The sequence below is a fragment of the Anguilla anguilla genome, chromosome 6 (assembly GCF_013347855.1).
Source record: "Anguilla anguilla isolate fAngAng1 chromosome 6, fAngAng1.pri, whole genome shotgun sequence".
In the NCBI taxonomy this organism is placed as follows: domain Eukaryota; kingdom Metazoa; phylum Chordata; class Actinopteri; order Anguilliformes; family Anguillidae; genus Anguilla; species Anguilla anguilla.
Genome location: NC_049206.1, coordinates 10,457,603 through 10,476,725, shown reverse-complemented (window position 1 = coordinate 10,476,725; position 19,123 = coordinate 10,457,603). Strand labels below are relative to the sequence as shown.

At 54.7% G+C, this 19,123-nt stretch overlaps 1 protein-coding gene across 18 annotated transcripts in view; it reads right to left on the bottom strand.

Annotated features, from left to right (window-relative positions):
- Positions 1 to 19,123, bottom strand: part of ptprfb (protein tyrosine phosphatase receptor type Fb) — a 206,363-nt gene that overhangs the window by 127,402 nt on the left and 59,838 nt on the right. For all 18 annotated transcript variants that reach the window (XM_035421849.1, XM_035421854.1, XM_035421851.1 and 15 more), the window contains exon 2: positions 4,056 to 4,233. In XM_035421849.1, coding sequence (XP_035277740.1) covers positions 4,056 to 4,152 — 97 coding nt within the window. In that variant the 5' untranslated portion in view covers positions 4,153 to 4,233. The remainder of the gene's footprint in view (positions 1 to 4,055; positions 4,234 to 19,123) is intronic.

Sequence of the window (19,123 nt, the reverse complement as noted above, 5' to 3'; positions counted from 1 at the left end):
GTTTAATTGTTTGCACGAGCGGCAGTTCATACAGGCTTATAGGCTTAATTGACCGGCCACGTTCTATAGAACACTAAACATATTAAAAGCAGACGAACGAGCGTCGCCACGCAAATTTATTCCAAACTTGTTTTTAATCGCGTTTCGCCTTTTACATCTACTCAGCCATGGAAATTGAAAACATTCCAGTCAGCCAGCGATTTTATATTGGGGTTCATTCTTTGTGCGAATATTGCATTATGGGGATGTTTTATTGTGATATTTCATTTAGGAGAAATTAGGATTTTTTTTTTTTTTTTAAATGAAATTTTTTAAATATGAAATGATATGTAGTCATGCATTTAAAAATCTCTATTAAGCAAAAACCATACAAAATAATTGTTATTATATTATTGCTAAAAGCTAAGTGAACAATTAGCATGCAGTTTGGTATTATTCACTGCTTTTGCATAAATGCATACACAAAAACACATAAATGCATATGTGATAGAGCTGTCTCCGATGAATCTTGTGCAGACGAGGGGACCGGCAGCTGCTGAATTGGCACTGTGCTGGAGGGAATTCCAGCTCTTCAAAGAAATCAGCACTCGGCATTACACTTCTGGTGAAATGTGGCAATTTAATTGGCGAAATGGTGGGGGGGGTGGAGGGGTAAACAACAGCGGCCTGCCTTTGGTGGAGGGGCGTAAGCCGAACCACGGCAGGCTGGACCGGGGGAGACGGCGCTGGCGGTGGCGACCCTGAGACATGTGGCTTTGAGCTGCGGGAGCGGGAGGAGGAAGCGTGAGGGGCTCTGGAGGCTGTGGAGAGAGAGGGGGGGGGGCCCGGGGGCGGCACACACTAACAGGCTCCAGCGCCTGGATCACACACCGACGGGAAGCGGCCTCGTATCAGGTCTGGCTGCGCTCTCCCTGCCTGGCTCTGCGATTGGCTGTTGCCGGGACACAAATTAAAGCACGCGTAATAAGGGGCGTGGCCTTATTTGAGCGCCAAGTCCCGGGCTAAAATCGGCCAGAATTTCCCCACCATCGGCCCCTATCCAGCGTGAGATACAGGATAGATACAATCTCCTGCTTCCCTACTCTCAAAGTATCTCCTTTTCCCAGGCTGGCAGGTACGTTTGGCAATAAGTGACTTTGGTCAGGTGAGAGGAGGGGTCAATGCCCTCGAGCTCAGTGAAGGGGAAAGGGCGCTTCAGTAATTTAACTCTTGCCTGGTTAGCTCTCTGAGTTTGCATGTGAACTCCAGCGTGACTGAAGTTCCCCATTTGCATAGCGCCCGGCCTTCACACGAAGGAGACGGCGCCGTGTCGGTGCACGACTCCGAACAGCAAGCCGACAGGCCTGCAGGGGCCCACGGAGACATTAGCGTGACATCAGGATTCACAGACCGGCTCCGCTAACGCTAAAGCAGAGCGTTTCAGGCCCTCTCCGTCGCCGGTCTGAGCTCCGAGAACACGCAGCGCCCAAGTAAACACTACCCTAGAAAAGCCCTGGAAACCACTGCGGCCCAGAAACAAAGGCTTCCCTCTCTTAGCGCCAACCAGGCGCAGCTTTCATAACGCGGGTTTCGACTCACATTACAGCCTCCCAGTGACGGGTAGCGCTACGTGCTACACACAGAACACTTACCCCCCCGAGCGGGGTTACCTACTGAAGGTGCAGCGCGCGTTATTAACGGCTAGCAGGACGGAAGCACGCAAACCATAACGGAATGATTACATCACGTCAAAATGCGGCTAATGGGATCTGTTGTTGTGACCCACTTTCCCTTAAACGCTCCTCCAGTGTGTTGGTGACCTGCGTGAGCGACGCGCTCTTTACCGGAGGAGGCTCGTCTGAAACGCGGCTCTTTGTGGAGGCGCTGAGGAGAAGCGAAAGCGCCGTTTCCCGCTGCAGCGTGAGCCGGGGCTAAAACCCGCAGCGTCAGCAAACGGAGAGGGGGCTGGAAGGGGCGGAGTCATGACGTCGAGTCACACCCTTTCGGCTTATCGCCGCGACGCAAACACCTGCGCCTGACCGTCACGTATTCCTAATGGCCCCTCTTATCGGCTGTGGTTGCTGGTGGATAAGGGGTTAATTACGCTCGGCGCTTCCTCCTGGGGAAGTTTCGCAAGCCGCGTGCAGCCGGGCACGTCGCATACGCGCTCGCGAAACCGTCTCCCCGTCACGTATCCGGAAACTTCTCAGGGGTGACGGAAGAACAACAAATCGGAGCAGACGAAAGCGGCTTTGGCACGAGCGGACGAGATAAGAGGACGTATTTCACCCGCCGCGTCACTCCTGAATGAAGTAGTGCTGCTATCGGAGCCGCGCGTCTCCTAAGATCTCCGCCACATTATAAAACACTGAAATTTTTATCCGGAGATGCTCGGAGAGAGAGATCCCGGGCCTCTGAGCCCCACTTGTGAGATGGCGCCCTTATCTGGCACAGGAAAGACAGGTCTGTAAACACGCACGCTGAAGGCCGCGCTGGGGGGGGGGGGGGGGGGGGGGGGGATTCTGCAGCACTCGCAGGCCACTCGCAGGCCTGGGCGAGCTCCCGAGGTCACTTGGGCTTGGGCAGCGGCGGGGAGGGAAAGGTGAACGCAGGGGGGGCGGCCTTGTTTTCGGGGGGAGGGCTGTAACACGATCACGGCGGGGCAGGTGGGAGGGGGGCTAATGGAACTACGCAGGCCCTGACGGAGATGGAGCGCGGGGCGAGCGGGTGGAGGTGGAGGTGGAGGGTGGGTGAACTGAATCGGCCACTAACCCACGGTGCCAGGGGGCCCTTAAAGGGGCCCGGGCTTTGAGGACCCCTGACGATGACACGGCGCTCAGGGCCCGTTTCCTGCGTCCCCGCCCTTCATCCTGATGGACAGGCAGGCGTGGGACTGGGCGCAGGGAGACGCAGGCGTTCACCAGGAGAGGATCCCAAACTCGTCAGACTCTTTCACAGCGAGACACTTCACCGGCTGGAGCCCGGTTTCAGCCGGAGGCCATCTTAGAAATTATCCGTGGATGTTTATGCTTTTCTGACACTTATTGTCCGTTAAACACTGACGCATTATAGCACTTCTTTTGGTAACTGGCAACTGCAACAATGGTAAATTAAATCTTGAGACTCGACTGTTAGGGTTCTGATTAAATTCTCTCTGGCCATACTTCAGTGCTCTTTTGTCAGATGACAGATTATATTCTGCATTCAATCCACTGTGTCCTCCAGTGAAAGCGCGTGCTCTAATTAAAAGGTGAGCGAGCGAGCGAGCGGCTGAGAGTTTTCGCTCCAATTTCTGCCTGAAAGCGAGTGAGAATATGGATGCAGAAGAGGCCGCGGGGATGGGATTATGGGCGTTCCGTACGGCTCAGTCTTATGTAAAGGATTTTCTGTGAAGCCTGCCTCCAAGACCGGGGGAAAATCTGACAAATTGGCATGCGCCGCGCATCGCGATCAGATAATCAGATTCAGCGATGAGGAGTAAGCCAGGCCCTCTTCCTCACAGAGAGGAAACTGGAGCCTTGGCTTGTGGATGCAGGCAGGGGCGCCGACGGGGATTCTGAGCCCCATGGAAAGATCTCATACTGAGCCCCCCCCACCCCAGCCCGCCCCCCCCCGACCCCCTTCCCTGCACAATTACAACACCATTTTTGGAGGGAACTGTCCCAACCCTCCCAAGACCCCCCCCCCCCCACCCCCACCAATGAAGCCCATGGATATAAGGTGCACGGTTATAGGGAATAGGGTATGCTGGAATAGGGTATGTTGATATAGAGGATGTTGATATAGAGTATGTGGATATAGGGTGTGTTGATATAAGGCATGTGGATATAGGGCACATGGATAGAGGGTATGTGGTTTAGAGTATTGTGAATATAGGGTATGAGGATATAAGGAGTGTGGATATAGGGTATGTGGATATAGGGCATGTGGATATAAGGAGTGTGGATATAGGGCATGTGGATATAAGGAGTGTGGATATAGGGCATGTGGATACACGGTATGTGGACACAGGGAGTGTGGATTATAGGCTATATTGTGGGTACAGACGGTCAGTAGTTAGGGTTAGGGGTACTCACTGTCTGCGTAGGAGGATGTCACCACACAGGCCAGCAGCAGCAGCAGAGCCACCCCTGTGGGGAGGCGGGGCACAGAGGGGCGGTGATTAGGCACCATGTTCCGGGTTGGCACTGATCCCCCTCGGGTCCTTGCGCTCCTGCTCGACTCCTCCGCACTCACAGGATCGTAGACTGGCACCTGAGGGAGGGGAGGAGAGGGGGAGAGGAGGAGAGGAGGAGACGCTCACTGTGTGTTCTTTTCACGCGATTTATTCGCAAACAGCGTTAGCGAAAGAACAACAGAAGAACTAAGGAAAAAAACAAAAGAAAGTTGAAGTCAAAACAAATAAAGATCTTCAAAGTTTCACCAGTTCTCTAACAGCACGCCATAATGGAACATTCCGGAAAGCCGAAAGGACCTCACACAAAGACTGCAGTAGAGGTTCACGCTTCGATGACGAGGGGCGAGGAGGTGAGCTCATTACTGAGCGGGGACGCCGACACAGGAGGGGGGCCGGAGCCCAAACCACAGCTGCCGTCTCCAGCCCCCAGGAGGGCTGGCCCAGCCCGGCCCGGCGCTCCCCAGGGGTGTGGGGGGGGGTCCGGCCCCCCTCCCTAAAAGCTCCATTAAGAGATTGCTTCCTCTGGAGGGTCTCAGAGCACAGCGGCGCGTCGTTAGCGCGGGGGGGGCCTCGCCCTGGGGGAGGGAGGAGGACGTCGCTCGCCGCGCTCGCGCATATTAGCGAGGATTACCCCTCCCGATTAATTACGCGCGGCGCTCGGGGGCCGCCGGCTGACTGACGCGTACCTGGGGAGCGCGGGGGAGACACAGTGGCATTTCAGCCCCGCTCCGAAACATTCACTCCCAATCAGCTCCCTGCCGAGGCCCTGCAGAGCAGCCAGCTCTACCCAGAGAGCACACAGGACTGCAGTCACTGCAGAGTGCTGCGCACTGAGGGGAACCCAACCAGCGCAGAGGCCTGCAGACCGCTACACGCCCAGGGCTCGCTCCACAGGGACACAGCGGGCTCCATCGGCGGCCATCTTTGCCACTGGAATGTGAAGCGGCAGGCCAGAACTTTACTTGAGGGTATCCAGCTAAGCTACGGGTGCCATGCCATATCCGACCAGCCGCGAGGCTTTTGACCGAGCGCTCTTTTCCAGGGGGAGGGGGGGTTGGGGGGGGAATCAGCCCCCGAACAGGCGTCCCGCGGCCCGGTTTGACGGACCGCCGTCATCGGAGGCCGGGCCCTAATGTCTCCTCGTTAGACAGAACAAATCGGCGGCGTCTCGAGTCCATTCAGCTCCCCGGCACCTCTGGCCAACGGCGCGTCGGAGGGCTTTGTGTCCCTGCCAGCGCCCGCGCTCTAATGGGTGGTCTCCGGGGAAACGGCGCTCTTTAATATCGCAGCCGGGGAAACGACTCCTGCCCGGGCTGTCAGTCCATTCCAGGTTATTAACGGAAACCATGCACCTGGAACTCGGTGCTCCGCACGCACACACACACACACACACCCACACACACACACACACACTCACACACACACACACTCACACACACACACATGCACACACACACTCACACACACACACGCACACACACACGCACACACTCCTCATTAGGCCCAGGCACGCAGGCGGGCTGCAGTCATTCTCTGCGCTGATGACTGTCCAAACTGCTCCATTCTGCTCCGGCCACACAGAGAAATTGCCGGTGGCCCCGAAATGCTTTTTCTTCTCAAAAAATACAGAGAAAATATTTTCCAGACCTCAGCCCCCGAGAAGGCGAGCTCCCCTTTCTTCTCTCCGTTTCTCCGCCGCGCTCTTTCTGCGTGTGGCCTCTAAGTGCATCAGAACGATACGCTTACAGTGGAATTCGCTTTTAGAACGTTCCAGAAAGACAAGCAGCGCCTCCAGCGTTCTCCGTCTCGCAGGCGGGGGCGAGGAACCCCCCGCTCTCACGTCATCTTCACTGCGCGTACGGCGAACTCCGAGACGCAAAGCGCTGACACGCGCGCCGGGCTCCTTCTTCTGTGAGACGAAACGCCAGACAAAAGACAACGCCGAAGAAGAAGAAAAAATAAACAAACAAAAAAAAGTCAAATCCGAGTCAACCTCCATCATTCACAGGAAGCCTCGGTCACGGCTTTGAAGCAGGAATGCGAAAGAACGCCGCAGCGCACGCGAACCGTGCTTTAACAGATGGGCTAGCGCGGCGCCTATCCGATAAGATACGCCCTCTCAGCCATTCACCACACACTCCCCGAGGCCCGGAGCCGCGGATGGGACTGTTGGAACAGTAACACCTGTATCAGTTTTACCACACTGGACTGAGTTCTCTGGGCACAGACCCCCCCCCTCTCCTTTCAGGCGGTGTGAGAGTCATGCTGGGGCCGGCCTAACACAGGCAGGCAGCAGCCGAACGCAGCTGTCCATGTGCATCCTGCAGACCGCGGCACGGCCTCAACAGCAGAGCCTTACACAAACAGGAGCATTATGGTCCATCAGGCAGCCGGTGTGAGCCTCCACACTTCTCAAACAAGGTGAAAGCCCCCCCCCCCCCCCCCCCCGGCGACGCTGTTGCCCCCGCTGACGCCGTTGCCGGGGCAGAGGAGCGTGTGTGCGCTCAGGCCTGATGGGCTCCTGGCTGTCAGGGAGAGAGAACGGCGCAAACGGAGCGAGGAGGGCGGCGCCTCCTCTGGTCCGGCGGGAAACGGACTGATGCTACGCGTCGCGGTTCGAGCGCGCTCAGAACAGCGCGTGCGACCCGCGGAGCCGTGTGTTGCCGTGCGTTACGGGCTCCTCCGGCCTGCGTTTGGCCTCACGCCTGTCCGACGCAGGGTCGGCCCGACCGTGGCCTTTCCCTTACTGACCCGGCTCTCTCATCCAGACCTCCACCCTCCTCCTTTCTGTCAGGCTGTCATTTACCCTTTAAAAAGAAATTCCCAAAAAGCGGGCAGCTGCATTTCCTCCTCACCCTCCATTATGTGGGAAAGGCCGCATGACCATATTCCTGAATATAACCGGATTCCCGAAATGCAAATCATGGGAAAAGCAGGGGACGGCCCAGCTGTAGCACAGCACAGGGTTCCAAGAGCACCAGACTGAGAATGGCGACCCATGTAAAGATAACTTAGACACTCAATTAAAGAAATCAAATACTTCCCTGATTACAAACGCTGAGATGCCTAGAGAGCTCCTTTATGCCTTCGGTACCCAAATCTCATCAACGGCATATGACAGACTTTAATTTTAATTCACTTATTTTATTCAAATCCCCAAAAAAGTGTTTCATCCAGATCAGGAATAATTTTCACACGGCGCTGTAAGGCAAACCGAATGCAGCCCCTACACGATTTACCTGGGAAGCCGAGGTCCAATAAGGATGAATGTTTAAGAGGGAGGGAGTCTGGGAAAGCGGGCTAACGTCATTAAGCGGCGAGGAAGCGGTGCGCCTCGCTGGCGAGCCCCGCTGCGGTGGTGACTCACCGCTCCAGCCCCACAGTGCCGCGGGGCAAATCCACTTATTTTTCAATTTGCAGCCGCTCAGGCCGCGGACGCCAGGTGCGGCGGCTTCCTATGGAAATAATGAGGCCAATTAAACAATTCAGAGCGGGGAGAAGCACAAAAGGACTGGAGCAAAGCAGTGCCCCCCCCCCCCCCCCCCCCCCTTACCGGCTCAGTTCCGCCTGCCCCTGACAAACGGAGCCCGCCTTTAACGGGCGTCGGAGGGCAGCCTTCCGCACGCGGCCCGACGGCTTTGGGGGCGACGTCTCTGTTCCCGGCGCACGCTCCGTTCGGGATGAGTTACGGAGCGGCCTGCTCGCCCGCGCACAGGCCCACGCCGCCCCTTTAAGCCAATTTCCCGGGCGCGGGGGGGATTAGGCCCCGGCGGGCTGCTGCAGCGGGTACAGAGGCTGGGCGGCGCTGCCAGGCGCTGCCAGGGCCCTCTGATAGAGGCATATCTACCTCAGCAGACAGCGCGGGAGGGGGCGGGGGCGGGGGGGGCAGGCCGAGAACGCCTCCTTGCTTACTCCCCCCTGCTTAAATCCGCTTCTCCCTGCCAGAGGGAGATACCGCCGTGGCCCTGGAGAAAGGGGGGGGGGGGGGCGGGGGGGGGCTACGCGCTGGCGAGAAAGCGGGGAGTGGCGTGGCTCTGAGCAGCATGGTAATGACGGGGGTGGTGGTGGTGGTGGGGGCGATCAGCCGGCCAGAAGCCGGGACTGCTGGGAAGGGCGAGGGTAATGTGATCTTGGCCGAGCTCGGGGGCGGCGGCGGGGGCGGAGTGGGTTCGATACAGGCGGAGAGACGGCAGACTCATACTCATGCGTGAGCATCAGTGGCTTTACAGGCGGCTGCGCCCGTGTCCGATCTGCCCGCGCGGCGGCAGGCCTGATAAATAAGGAAACTAACATCCTCAGGCCGGGGTGCGCGGTGGAGCTCATTTATAACCCCATCGACCCGCCGTTCTCCCAGGAAGAGCCGCCGCGCTCCCCGCCACAGCGGGCCCGTCCGCACCGGTCCGGTTACACAATGGAAAAGTCATCTGTCCCGGGCCCCGGGCCCCGAGCAGCCTCCCCGTAATCAATCTGGGCTAGTCAGGAACCCGAGCCGCTAATTGATTGTGACACAATTTGCCCATCTTTCAGCGGGAGGCCTAGCTTTAAGGAATAATTGATAAGGCGGGTGAAATTGGAATTTGAACTTGCCGCTAACAGATGGACTTCGGGCGCCCGTGAGAGCAGACCCCCCCCCCCCCACACACACACACACCCCCCACCCCCCTACCCCTATCCCCACCCCCCTGCCAATGCCCACCCCTCCATCCCACTCTGTTCGGCTGCCAAACACTCAGACCCCCTTTGCTGCCTGCCAAAAAAAACCACGGCGAGGCAAGGCTCCAGGCTGCATTCCCCAGAGCCGGTAAAGCAGAGGCAGTCACCTGCGTTTGAGCAGGGCACCGCAGAGCAAGAGCCAATCCAATTTCACACCCCCCCTGGGGGAAACACAGGTAATCCGCAAAGTTCTTTCAGACCATTGCGAGAGGTGAAGGTGGGACCTATGCAAACTCCAGAAGAAGCTGCACAGACTGTAAAATGGAGGTTTCTAAAACAAACCGGTTTAAGTGGAAGTGCTTAGCAGTTAATGGCGTGATTAAACTCATAAGACTGAAGCGGGGGAAGGAGTCTGGAGTTCATTCCTCTCTGTTCTTTACGCGCGGGAGAGAGAGAAATCGAGCGGCGGGGAGATCACGAGGGGCCGGGGCGGCGGCGCTGATTAACAGCTGCTGCTGACGTCCGGCGCTGCCAGCCGCTGTGTTAGCGTCGCGGGGGCCGCTCCTGGTCCTAGAGAGAGCAGCGGTTCTGCGCTCCGCACTCCCAGCCCAACGAGCTAGTCCCTCGCGGCCTGTTTCTGTCTGTCAGTCTCTCACGGCCTGTTTCTGTCTGTTTGTCTCTCACGGCCTGTTTCTGCCTGTATGTCTCTCACGGCCTGTTTCTGTCTGTGTGTCTCTCACGGCCTGTTTCTGCCTGTATGTCTCTCACGGCCTGTTTCCGTCTGTATGTCTCTCACAGCCTGTTTCTGTCTCTATGTCTCTCACGGCCTGTTTCTGGTCTGTTTGTCTCTCACGGCCTGTTTCTGGTCTGTTTGTCTCTCACGGCCTGTTTCTGTCTGTATGTCTCTCACGGCCTGTTTCTGTCTGTATGTCTCTCACGGCCTGTTTCTGTCTGTGTGTCACTCACGGCCTGTTTCTGTCTGTGTGTCTCTCGCGGCCTGTTTCCGTCTGCGGCGGCCATTACGGCTCTGTCCCGCACACAGTGGGGGTAATGGAGAGACACAGGCCCCTCTGCGCACACACAATACCACAAAGGGCAATGAAGCCGGCTCATGCGCCGATAACGGCCGGCGTTAAGGCCCGGTCAGCAAACTGTGCAAACGCAGCTGGGCCCCACCAACACCCCCCCCCCACCCTCCCGCCCCCCAACACCCGCAGAAAAAAACAGCAAGTACCCCCAACCAACCCCCCCCCTGCACTAAACAGAAAAGAAATTTGGGAGTATAAATACATGCTGATCCTGATCCAATTAAATTATCAAAGAGAGTAAGTGAATTACCCCAGCGTCAAATCGAGTTTGTTCTGCAGAGCCCGTCTCAAAGTTCGAGACGGCGCAATTTCCCAGGCCGCGACGCAGCGCACAAAGTTCCACGCACAAAAGGTGATGTCACATGACGGATGGCTTTACTGCGCTCTTGTTTACGGCGGCAATTCGGCCGGGCTACTCATTAACACGCATACCGCAGCTCCTCCGAGAGGCGTCCTCCTCGCTTGCCTGCTCAAAATGGAGGTCCCCCCTACAATGGTGTTTTAAAACACTGACGCTTTCTCTGCGCGAATTAAAATACCGACCCGTTGGCCGGTGAACAAAGACACCGTAGCGATTTGAATAAGCCCCAAACACACTGAGGAGGGAGAATCATTTACAGTGACTGGTATCCATGGCGATGCCCAGATAAAAGAGATGCAGGGAGTTAACAAAGTGCCGGGCTTACAGTGCTCCCGTTTTAGGAGCTTCGGCTCCTTGAAATCGATGTGCGTTAACTTGAAAAATAATTCAGGAGCGCATCTGCTAGGCTAATTGGGATGCAATAGGGTGCTTCCTGGGAAAAAATGCTAGCGTGGAGCCCTGTAGCGTCCCGCGCCTGGTGAGACAGAGCGGCAAAATCAAAATGTGACGACAAGAACTCAATCGAGCAACGCCGAACGTCAGGAGAGAGGGGAACGGGCGTGGAAACCAGCAAGGTAAACACGAGGCCAGCCACACTCAACACAGGGAAAAAATGAGACGGAATCGTCAAACGTTTCGGCAGATTGCCTTCATCACCGAAACGGAGTCGCGTTCTAACGGCAGTCGCATACGTGATTGCCATAAGCGCACAATACCATTTCACTGATGAAGGCAATATATATATATAGAAACATTTGAATCACTTAGCCATGTCCTGATGAAAAACGTTGAGTGCTGATCTTTTTTTTCCCCCCCCTGAATGTAATCACTTCATTCCAACTCAACAGGTCGAAATGAGAGCTCATTCCGTTTTAAAAAAACCCCAGAAAAGTAAAGCCTGTTCTCTTCTTGTTTTTCTTCCTGCGGCGGCCATTTTGTCAGCTTTTCAGTCCGACCCGACCGGCTTTTAATGAGCCCAGGAAGGCTGCCGTGTGGCGCGGGCCCTGCTATCAGGCCTTATCTCCCTGCCACGGCGCATTACAGATGCATCTGTAGCACGTAGGCCCCCGCGCCGCGCTCCCAAGGCCACGCGCGCGCCAATAGCAGCGGCCTGATTTACGGCCTCGCTCGTAATGAGGGGTTAGTGATTAGCCAGGAGCTGCCCGTCATCTCGCTCCGACCACGCAAACAGTCAAACAGCTGTCGGGGCTCGGGCTGCTCGCACACCAATGGCTGTGCGCAGTCACAGACTGTTTAACCGGTGGGAAACATTCCAGGATCTGTACGAATGACCTGCAACTAGCCTACACGATCTGGAAAGTTCTCTGGGGGATTACCCTAAAATTTCCTGCGTACGTCAGGCCACAACAAATCAAACATTAAGCCATTCTACATAGACATGTCATAGAGATTATCTAATTATCAATCTGTCTGTTTCTCTGTCTGCCTGTCTATCTATCTACACACGCCTACACGCCCACACACACACCCACACGCCCACACACACACACACACACACACACACCCACACACACAAAGCTATGTAAAAGGGAACATTACATGAAGTGCTACTTCCCGCGCTTTATTGCCGAATCATTATCGATACTGCAGCGGCGCTACGGACGGCTCCGCTCTCAAAATGGCTTCCATTAAATCATTCACTTGCGATCCATGTACAGGATGTGCTTAATGGAAAGTGACAACGTGAAAGGAAAGCCGTGAAAAAGCGAATGCGTTGCAAATAGCAGCCCCGTGCAATTTTTATGAGCCCTACCTCTGTGCGCACAATCGAGGACGGGAACGAACGCTCGGTGCCAGAATGCCTCACAGGGACCCAGCTGTCCTACGCTGCAACCTGATCCAGGGTGCTCAGTGTTAAGACCCTTGGGGAGGGGGGTCACAAATGAAAGTGATAGGATTGATAGAATTGAAAGATTGCCATGACACTCGAGAGAGTTGCATTTTGAATGGAAGCCCCAAATCAGTTTAGCTGGGATACATCGGCTGGCTCGGAACACTAATGACTCTCCCCCCTTACCTCCCCCCCCCCCCCCCTTTAACCCTTCAACCTCCATTCAGGGCTAACTCAATGTAAGGGACACAATGGGAATCCACCCCCCCCTTGGCAAAGTGAGACGTTAAGCTAATTAAATATCAAAAGCATCCATCTGGGAGGGGGATACCGGCAACCATTTTAATTAAGGGGCTGGAGGTGCCGGGCATTCCAAGCAGCTTCAATCCGTTTTCTAAGGGAAACCAAGTCTGAGAACAGCCACAATGGAGAGAGATTAACTCTTGACTTTCTGGAGAGACGGCAACGTTTCAGAGGTCGTCCTCCAGGATGGGTCCGATTTGTGAAGGCACAGAACTCCGAATCTTTACTGCCATTATCGCCAGGCTCGTAAACAATAAATACCTCTGAGATCATAAAGAGGTGTTTACAGAGCTGTTAGCATACCAGGCCGGTAGGAGAAAGAGTGGAGCCAGCATCTGGACAGAAAGACTGTCAGCTGGAGAGACGGGTGGGCTGGATTCAGGAGGGCTGAAGCACAGCTCGAAGCCTTTAGGCCGAGCCGCTCTGGTTCAGGCAAACGCAGGGTGCTGCCAGCACCATTAGCATCGCCGTTACGCAACAGCAATGCCTATAACAGGGCTCTACGCTAACCATTTTTCCAAGGAGGACACGTGCTCCTAAGCTGAAAAATTTAAGAGCACGCTAATGTATTCCAATTAGTAGATGTTCTCCTAAATTATTTTTATAGTCAGCGCACATCAGTGTGTCCAGGAGCAAATGCTCCTAAAATGGGAGCAGTACAAGGCCCTCTGAAAGAGCCTTGAGCAGTCAGGCATCGTCCAAAACGCACAAAGGAACGGAGCGACTCAGCGTTTTCCAGACGGGTGAAGCTGTCCAGCCTGCCCTCCTCCACTGTGAAAACACAGCGGCCAAACCCAAGTAAAAGACCCATGCAAGTTCCAGCAGCGCACTCAGGAAACAATACTCCGATATCCATGGAGGCGACTCATTAATGAAAAGAAGGTAGCCAAATTTACAGGCTTTCACAAGGCAACCCTTTCCAAGAGAGCTTCGTGACGGCAAATTACTTAGGAATGCGTGTACCTCTGATCCAGTGACAGGACCTGAAGACAAAGCCAAACCGCATTAGTTTAGCTATGCGTGCTATCACGCTAATCACACTGCTATTATGCACTACACTCCGCGGTCGTCTGACAGAAAGGATGTGCAAATGGGACGGCCTAATTCAGTTAAACAATGAGCATTAATATAGCTCCCATAGCACCGCGATGCGTCAATGGGCATGTCTGAATGGACCGGCGCCAGACGGTTATGACCCAGAATTGCACCCAAACACACGGTGAAACCCTATCGCCGCGCCTTCAGAAGATTTAACCGGATTACGTCTCCTTAAAATGCGTCCTCGCCCTGTAATGTCTTACACAACGGCAAAGTATCCTTAAACGAGATCTACAGTACCAGATCTGGAAAGCGGGCAGGGCAACCTCCGTAGCTACAGGCTGGCGGGGCACCGCGTTTGCTTCTCATGAACAGCAACCTTAGCGCTCGACTCAATTAGGTTTAATACGACGCTATGATCACCGCCGGACGCCGGGGAGGGTAAGAGAGGGCAAAAGCGCACGCTAGGCTAGCTCGATTCGGCTGTTTTAAAGGAGCGGGTTTTTTGGCAGGGGAACGGGGGAAGGTCGGCTTCCAGAACACTGCCACGGCAACGGCGCCCGGCTGCTGACGACGCTCTCGCTGCGCAGACAGAGCGGCCGGGAAGACTGCGCACGCCGCAGCGCAGGTGCCCGTTAACCCCGCCCGCGCCCCCAGGCCTAGCCTGCAGGCGCAGGTGAAGAGGTGAGCAGCCTCTTATCTTAAGGAGCTCCAGGTGTGACGGAGCAAAGGTGAGACGTGCCTGAAGGTCAGGGCTGAGAGGGAGGGAGAGAGGCAGAGAAAGAGAAAGAGAGAGGGGGTGGGGTGGGGGAGAGAGGGTGAGAGAGAGGGGGTGGGGTGGGGGAGAGAGGGTGAGAGAGAGAGGGTGAGCGGTGGAGAGAGAGCGAGTGGGGGAGAGGAAAACGAGAGGGAGATGGACAGTATGCTCACTGCACCATTATTGCTCTGAGACGCAGAAAGGGGGTAAGTTCACTGCACATTTGAAACGTATTGTGCCGCTCCTCAGCACTGCCATAATGGGCATCGCGTAATGAAAAGCCTGATGTATGTTTGAATAGCTACAGGCGCAAACCGGAGTGAAACCCTTGGTGGTTTTCTAACCAGCTTTACGCCATCGAGCCCTCAAACAAAGCCCAGAGTCTGTGTTCTGTCAGTGAATCTCTGTGGATTGTAGAAAATTCATTACTCACACTTTAAGACCACACTTGATCATAAATGCATAAACATAGCCGATAGACTCCAGATGCTCAGCTAATCGACTATGTAATATAGACTTTGAACGCTAAGCTTGTTTTTGCACGATACGGAATTTGGATTTAGATCCATTTCAGTAGTATTGTGCTGACAAGCAGAGGCACAAACAAGCATTGCAATGCATTCTGGGAACTTGAGGCAATAAAGAAAAGGAGCGCACCGAGACCTGACCTAAAATTTTAAGGAACGTGAACATCTGAACAGAAACAAATAGCAAAGATGTCTTCACAGCCACCCTGTGCGTACAGTCATAAACCAGAGCTTCTGCATGCATCAGAAAAGGGGATGTCGTGATGTGAATCAGCAAGCATAAATCTCAAACTTCACAAAGACGTGTCTACGGCTGTGAAGCCCGACCCCTGCTTTCAATACGCATGCCTGTCGTACTCCGGGATGGAACATACTGTACATTTTTAACCCATCATCATTCTTTCTGTTCTGAACAATGACATTTAGAGGCAAAATCACTGACAGACAATGGTAAATATGTATCTGTTCTTCTTTCTCCAGCTCCTTATGAATTTCTCTTTCACTGGAAAAGCATAATTAGGCTACTGCTACATAAGAATGTTCAATAGCGCCAAGCTCAGGATGAGCTAGCTGTGAGAAGGAGGAATGTTTCGGAACAGGGGAGCACAGGTGTTATGGCTCTTTCCGCTGTCCTGCTCAGTGAGCTTGTGGCACAGCAGAGACCAGCTGCCCCAGGGACACCGCCCCCCCTCCCCTCTGGTCACCTCCCCGCCCCGCCCGACCCCCTGGCTCTGGAGCGGGCGTGGCTCGCTCTCCCCGAGCCAGGCCCAGACATGGCGGCAGATGGGGCTGTACACCCTGCCCGTCTCCTGGGGGCCGGATTTGAAATGCAAAAGAGCACGCAGAGTGATGGGAGTGGGGGGGATACTAATCAGGGCAGAGCTGATTAAACAACAGCCTGCTCCCCTGTCCTGGACAACCAGCCCAGAGCAAACACCCTGGCACACTGGTGACATGGCAACCGTGCCTCAGCCCCCTGGCACTGCTTCTCTCTCTCCAACATACATACTCTCTCTCTCTCTCTCTCCAACACACATACATACTCTCTCTCTCTCTCCAACATACATACATATTCTCTCTCTCTCTCCAACACACACACATATTCTCTCTCACTCTAATACATACATACACTTTCACTCTAACACACATACACTCTCTCACTCCAACATGTATACAGTACATACGCTCTCTCACTGCAATACACATACTCTCTCACACTAACACATACACTGTCTCACTCTCACTAACACACATACATAAACTTTCACTTCAACACATTCTTTCACTAACACAGTGAGACACAAGTACTCTCATCAAGATGTCTGACATGCATACTTCAATCTAACGGTACCACACATAAATACATTCTCACTCCAACCCACATAGCCTACATGCAGTCAAGCTGTCTCTCATTCTCTCTGACACAAATACACACACACAATCCCCTCTCTCCGCCACCTTCTCTCTCTCCCACACACACAAACACACAGTGTATGTTTGCAGTTTTTACACTGGTGTCAGCTGAAGAGGAGGCTCAGACAGATGCCTGTTGCTGTAGCCTAGAGACAGGCTATTACACCCTTTCTGCAGCGGGCTCCTTGCACACTGCAGGGAGACGGGGGCTGCTCTGGCTCCTGGCTCTCCCTTTCCCACCAGTTTCAGTTCCCGGCCTACGCTGTGTCACAGGGTTTCCACACCAATGAACAATTTTCACTTTTCTCCGGGATTTAAAAGAAAAAAACAAAAAAAAAACGTCACAGCCAATTACGGTCAGCGGCGGTTTCCACACCGCCCAGGCTTCGCAGCTCTATTTACCGCGCGCGACAGGGCTGCCCAGCCCGGCTCTTCTGTTAGTCATCCATCAATACTCATGGACCGGCCCACAGTCTCTCCCGCTGCAAGACTCCCCTTCTGAGGACAGGAGTCAAAAATAGCGGTGACAGCCTGGCGCTTGGCGGAGATGACTCGCGACCGCGTTCCACGCGTGACGTCAAACACGTCGGAAAAAATGCCCCGCGGTTCACAACGTTTTCCTTGGCACCCTTTCGCACGCATGCCCAAGCCCTCAGCTCCCCGCTGCTTCCATGCAAACCCTTCTTGTTCCCAAGTTGACTCCTGCTACTGCTGAACGCTGCTCTTTGCTGTTTGCGATGACAGTTCGCAACACTGGGCCGAGGCTCGCCTGAAGTCCTAGACTATTTCTTCCTTTTAAGTATTTCCACTTAAAACAACAACACAACCCTTCCAAGAGCAGGTGTTTTGGAATGTTTTTTTCGAGTCAGTGTTCTAGAACTCCACTGCTTTCAATTACCAGTAGTGACTGTGACATCAGCATTAGAATGTTCAGTTCAGAACATTCTAATCACATGATGTGATCTTACACACAATCAAGGGTTAATTACAATAATAATAACAATAAAAATAATAATAATGTGCATTCACAGTGCTGGAATGGCTTAACAGTAACCATTCTTGCCTAATGGCTGTTTTCTGCCGCTATCAGAAACAGAGGCTCGCTCTAACTGAAGGGTACTGCAGCTACACAGCTTGCCAACTCTGCCCACAGCCTATTTGTAAGTAGGCCATTCCCATTAAGAGTAGGAGGCTGTGCTGACACAGTTGGTTCTCATTCAGCCAGACAAAGCGAGATGATGGAGAAGCCCCAGGAAGCTGAGCCGAGCTGGCCGGCCTGGCCCCAGCTCTGCAGAGAGGAGAGGCACATGCACTGGTCTCCCCTGCCAGACACTCGTCACCTCTGGCTTATGAACATTAGCCCGACACTTAACATAAGCACGGCGCCATTTAAACAATATTGCAAGGAGAAGGCTAATCTGGCCACGGAGACCAGGAGGGCCGTGAACCGCACTGGCTGCCAAAACGCTGCTTTCTGCACCGAGAGGAGGCGGAGCTTCACAGCAGCGCTGCACCGGTGACTCTGACTAACAGAGCCCCACGCTAGGAGCTCACAGGGCAGCACGTGAAACCAGTGAAGGAGATACGCTCACGCTCACTCTCTCCCTCTCTCTCTCTCTTCCCCCTCTCTCTCTCTACCCCTCCCTCCCTCTCTCCCTCTCTCTCTCCTTCTCTCTCTCCCCCTCCCTCTCCGTCTCTCTCTCCTTCTCTCTCTCTCTCTCTCTCTCCCTCTCCGTCTCTCTCTCCTTCTCTCGCTATCCCTCCCTCTCCTCTCTCTATAGCTCTCCCTCACCACCCCCCCCCCCCCCCCCCCCCCTCATCAGCACGCGGCTCGCTGCAGGTACTGCCCCCGGGGGCGGCTGAGGGGGGGTCTTTATCAAAAGCACCGCGGCTGCCGGCTCCCGCTGCGACGCCCCCGTTCCCCAGCGCGGGCTCGCGGAGCTGCCAGCGCCACCGGCGGCAACAACAGCCCTCCATCACCGCGCACCGCACCGTGTAATCACACCGGCCCTCACAGGCGACAGCTCCCAAATTGTGCTGCTCTACAGCAGGCTCCAAAAGAAGAAAGAAGTGCCACTGTGCTAGTGTGCGATATGAAATGATGACGGAGAAGTCATTATTTTTTAAAAATATAAATTTAGCGCCCAACGTGGGGCTGTACGTGTCCAATTCCAGTACCTACTTTGGAACGTCCGATTATCTGCAACTCCAGCCACGTTCATGAGCAAATCAGACGGCCGACTTGGGAGAGCTGAGAAATCTGTGGTTCTCCTCCGAAACAAGTGATGTCATCAGATGCTTCCACGGACTACAGCTAAGCTCAGAGTGGGGTCAGAGGAAGACCTTTCACACGCGGATTCAGTGTCCAATCCGCGTGCGCCCGATCACCCATGGGGGGGCGCTGAAGAGTGATGAAACACAGACCCCTACTCGACTGAACCCTCCCGTACCCTGAGGACAGAGCCGCCAGCCACAGTCAGCACCGGCACGGTCCGGATTCGATCCCAGGCCGGGGGGCCTTATCCAAATGAGCCACCCAGCGGCCCCCAGTCCCGGCTGTGCTCCAGAGGATGGCTGAAAGGACCCTTTCAGGATTTGGCGAAAAAGAGACACTGCCTCAGTGTCGCTTACGGCTCCGGACAGATTTTAAAAATGGAGGAACAGAGACGTGTTTCTATGGGGGTAGCGGAAGCACGTGAGAGTTCACCCCGCTCTCAATTCAATTAGGAGCACGGGAGACTGGCGGAGAACGCTGACGTGTCCCGGCCTGTCCGAAAGTCACATGCAGAGCAGCAGCCCTGATTGGATTAGCGCTACTGCACCGCGTAGCTGCGACGTGCGCTCAAACTCCCACAGCGCTCTGCGAGAACAGCTCGTTGAGCTCGACGGACGGCAAATTGATGTGGCTCTCTGAGGTGTAGGGGGGGGCAACTGAAGCCACGAAGGGCGGCATAAATCCGGGCTCACTGACGCGG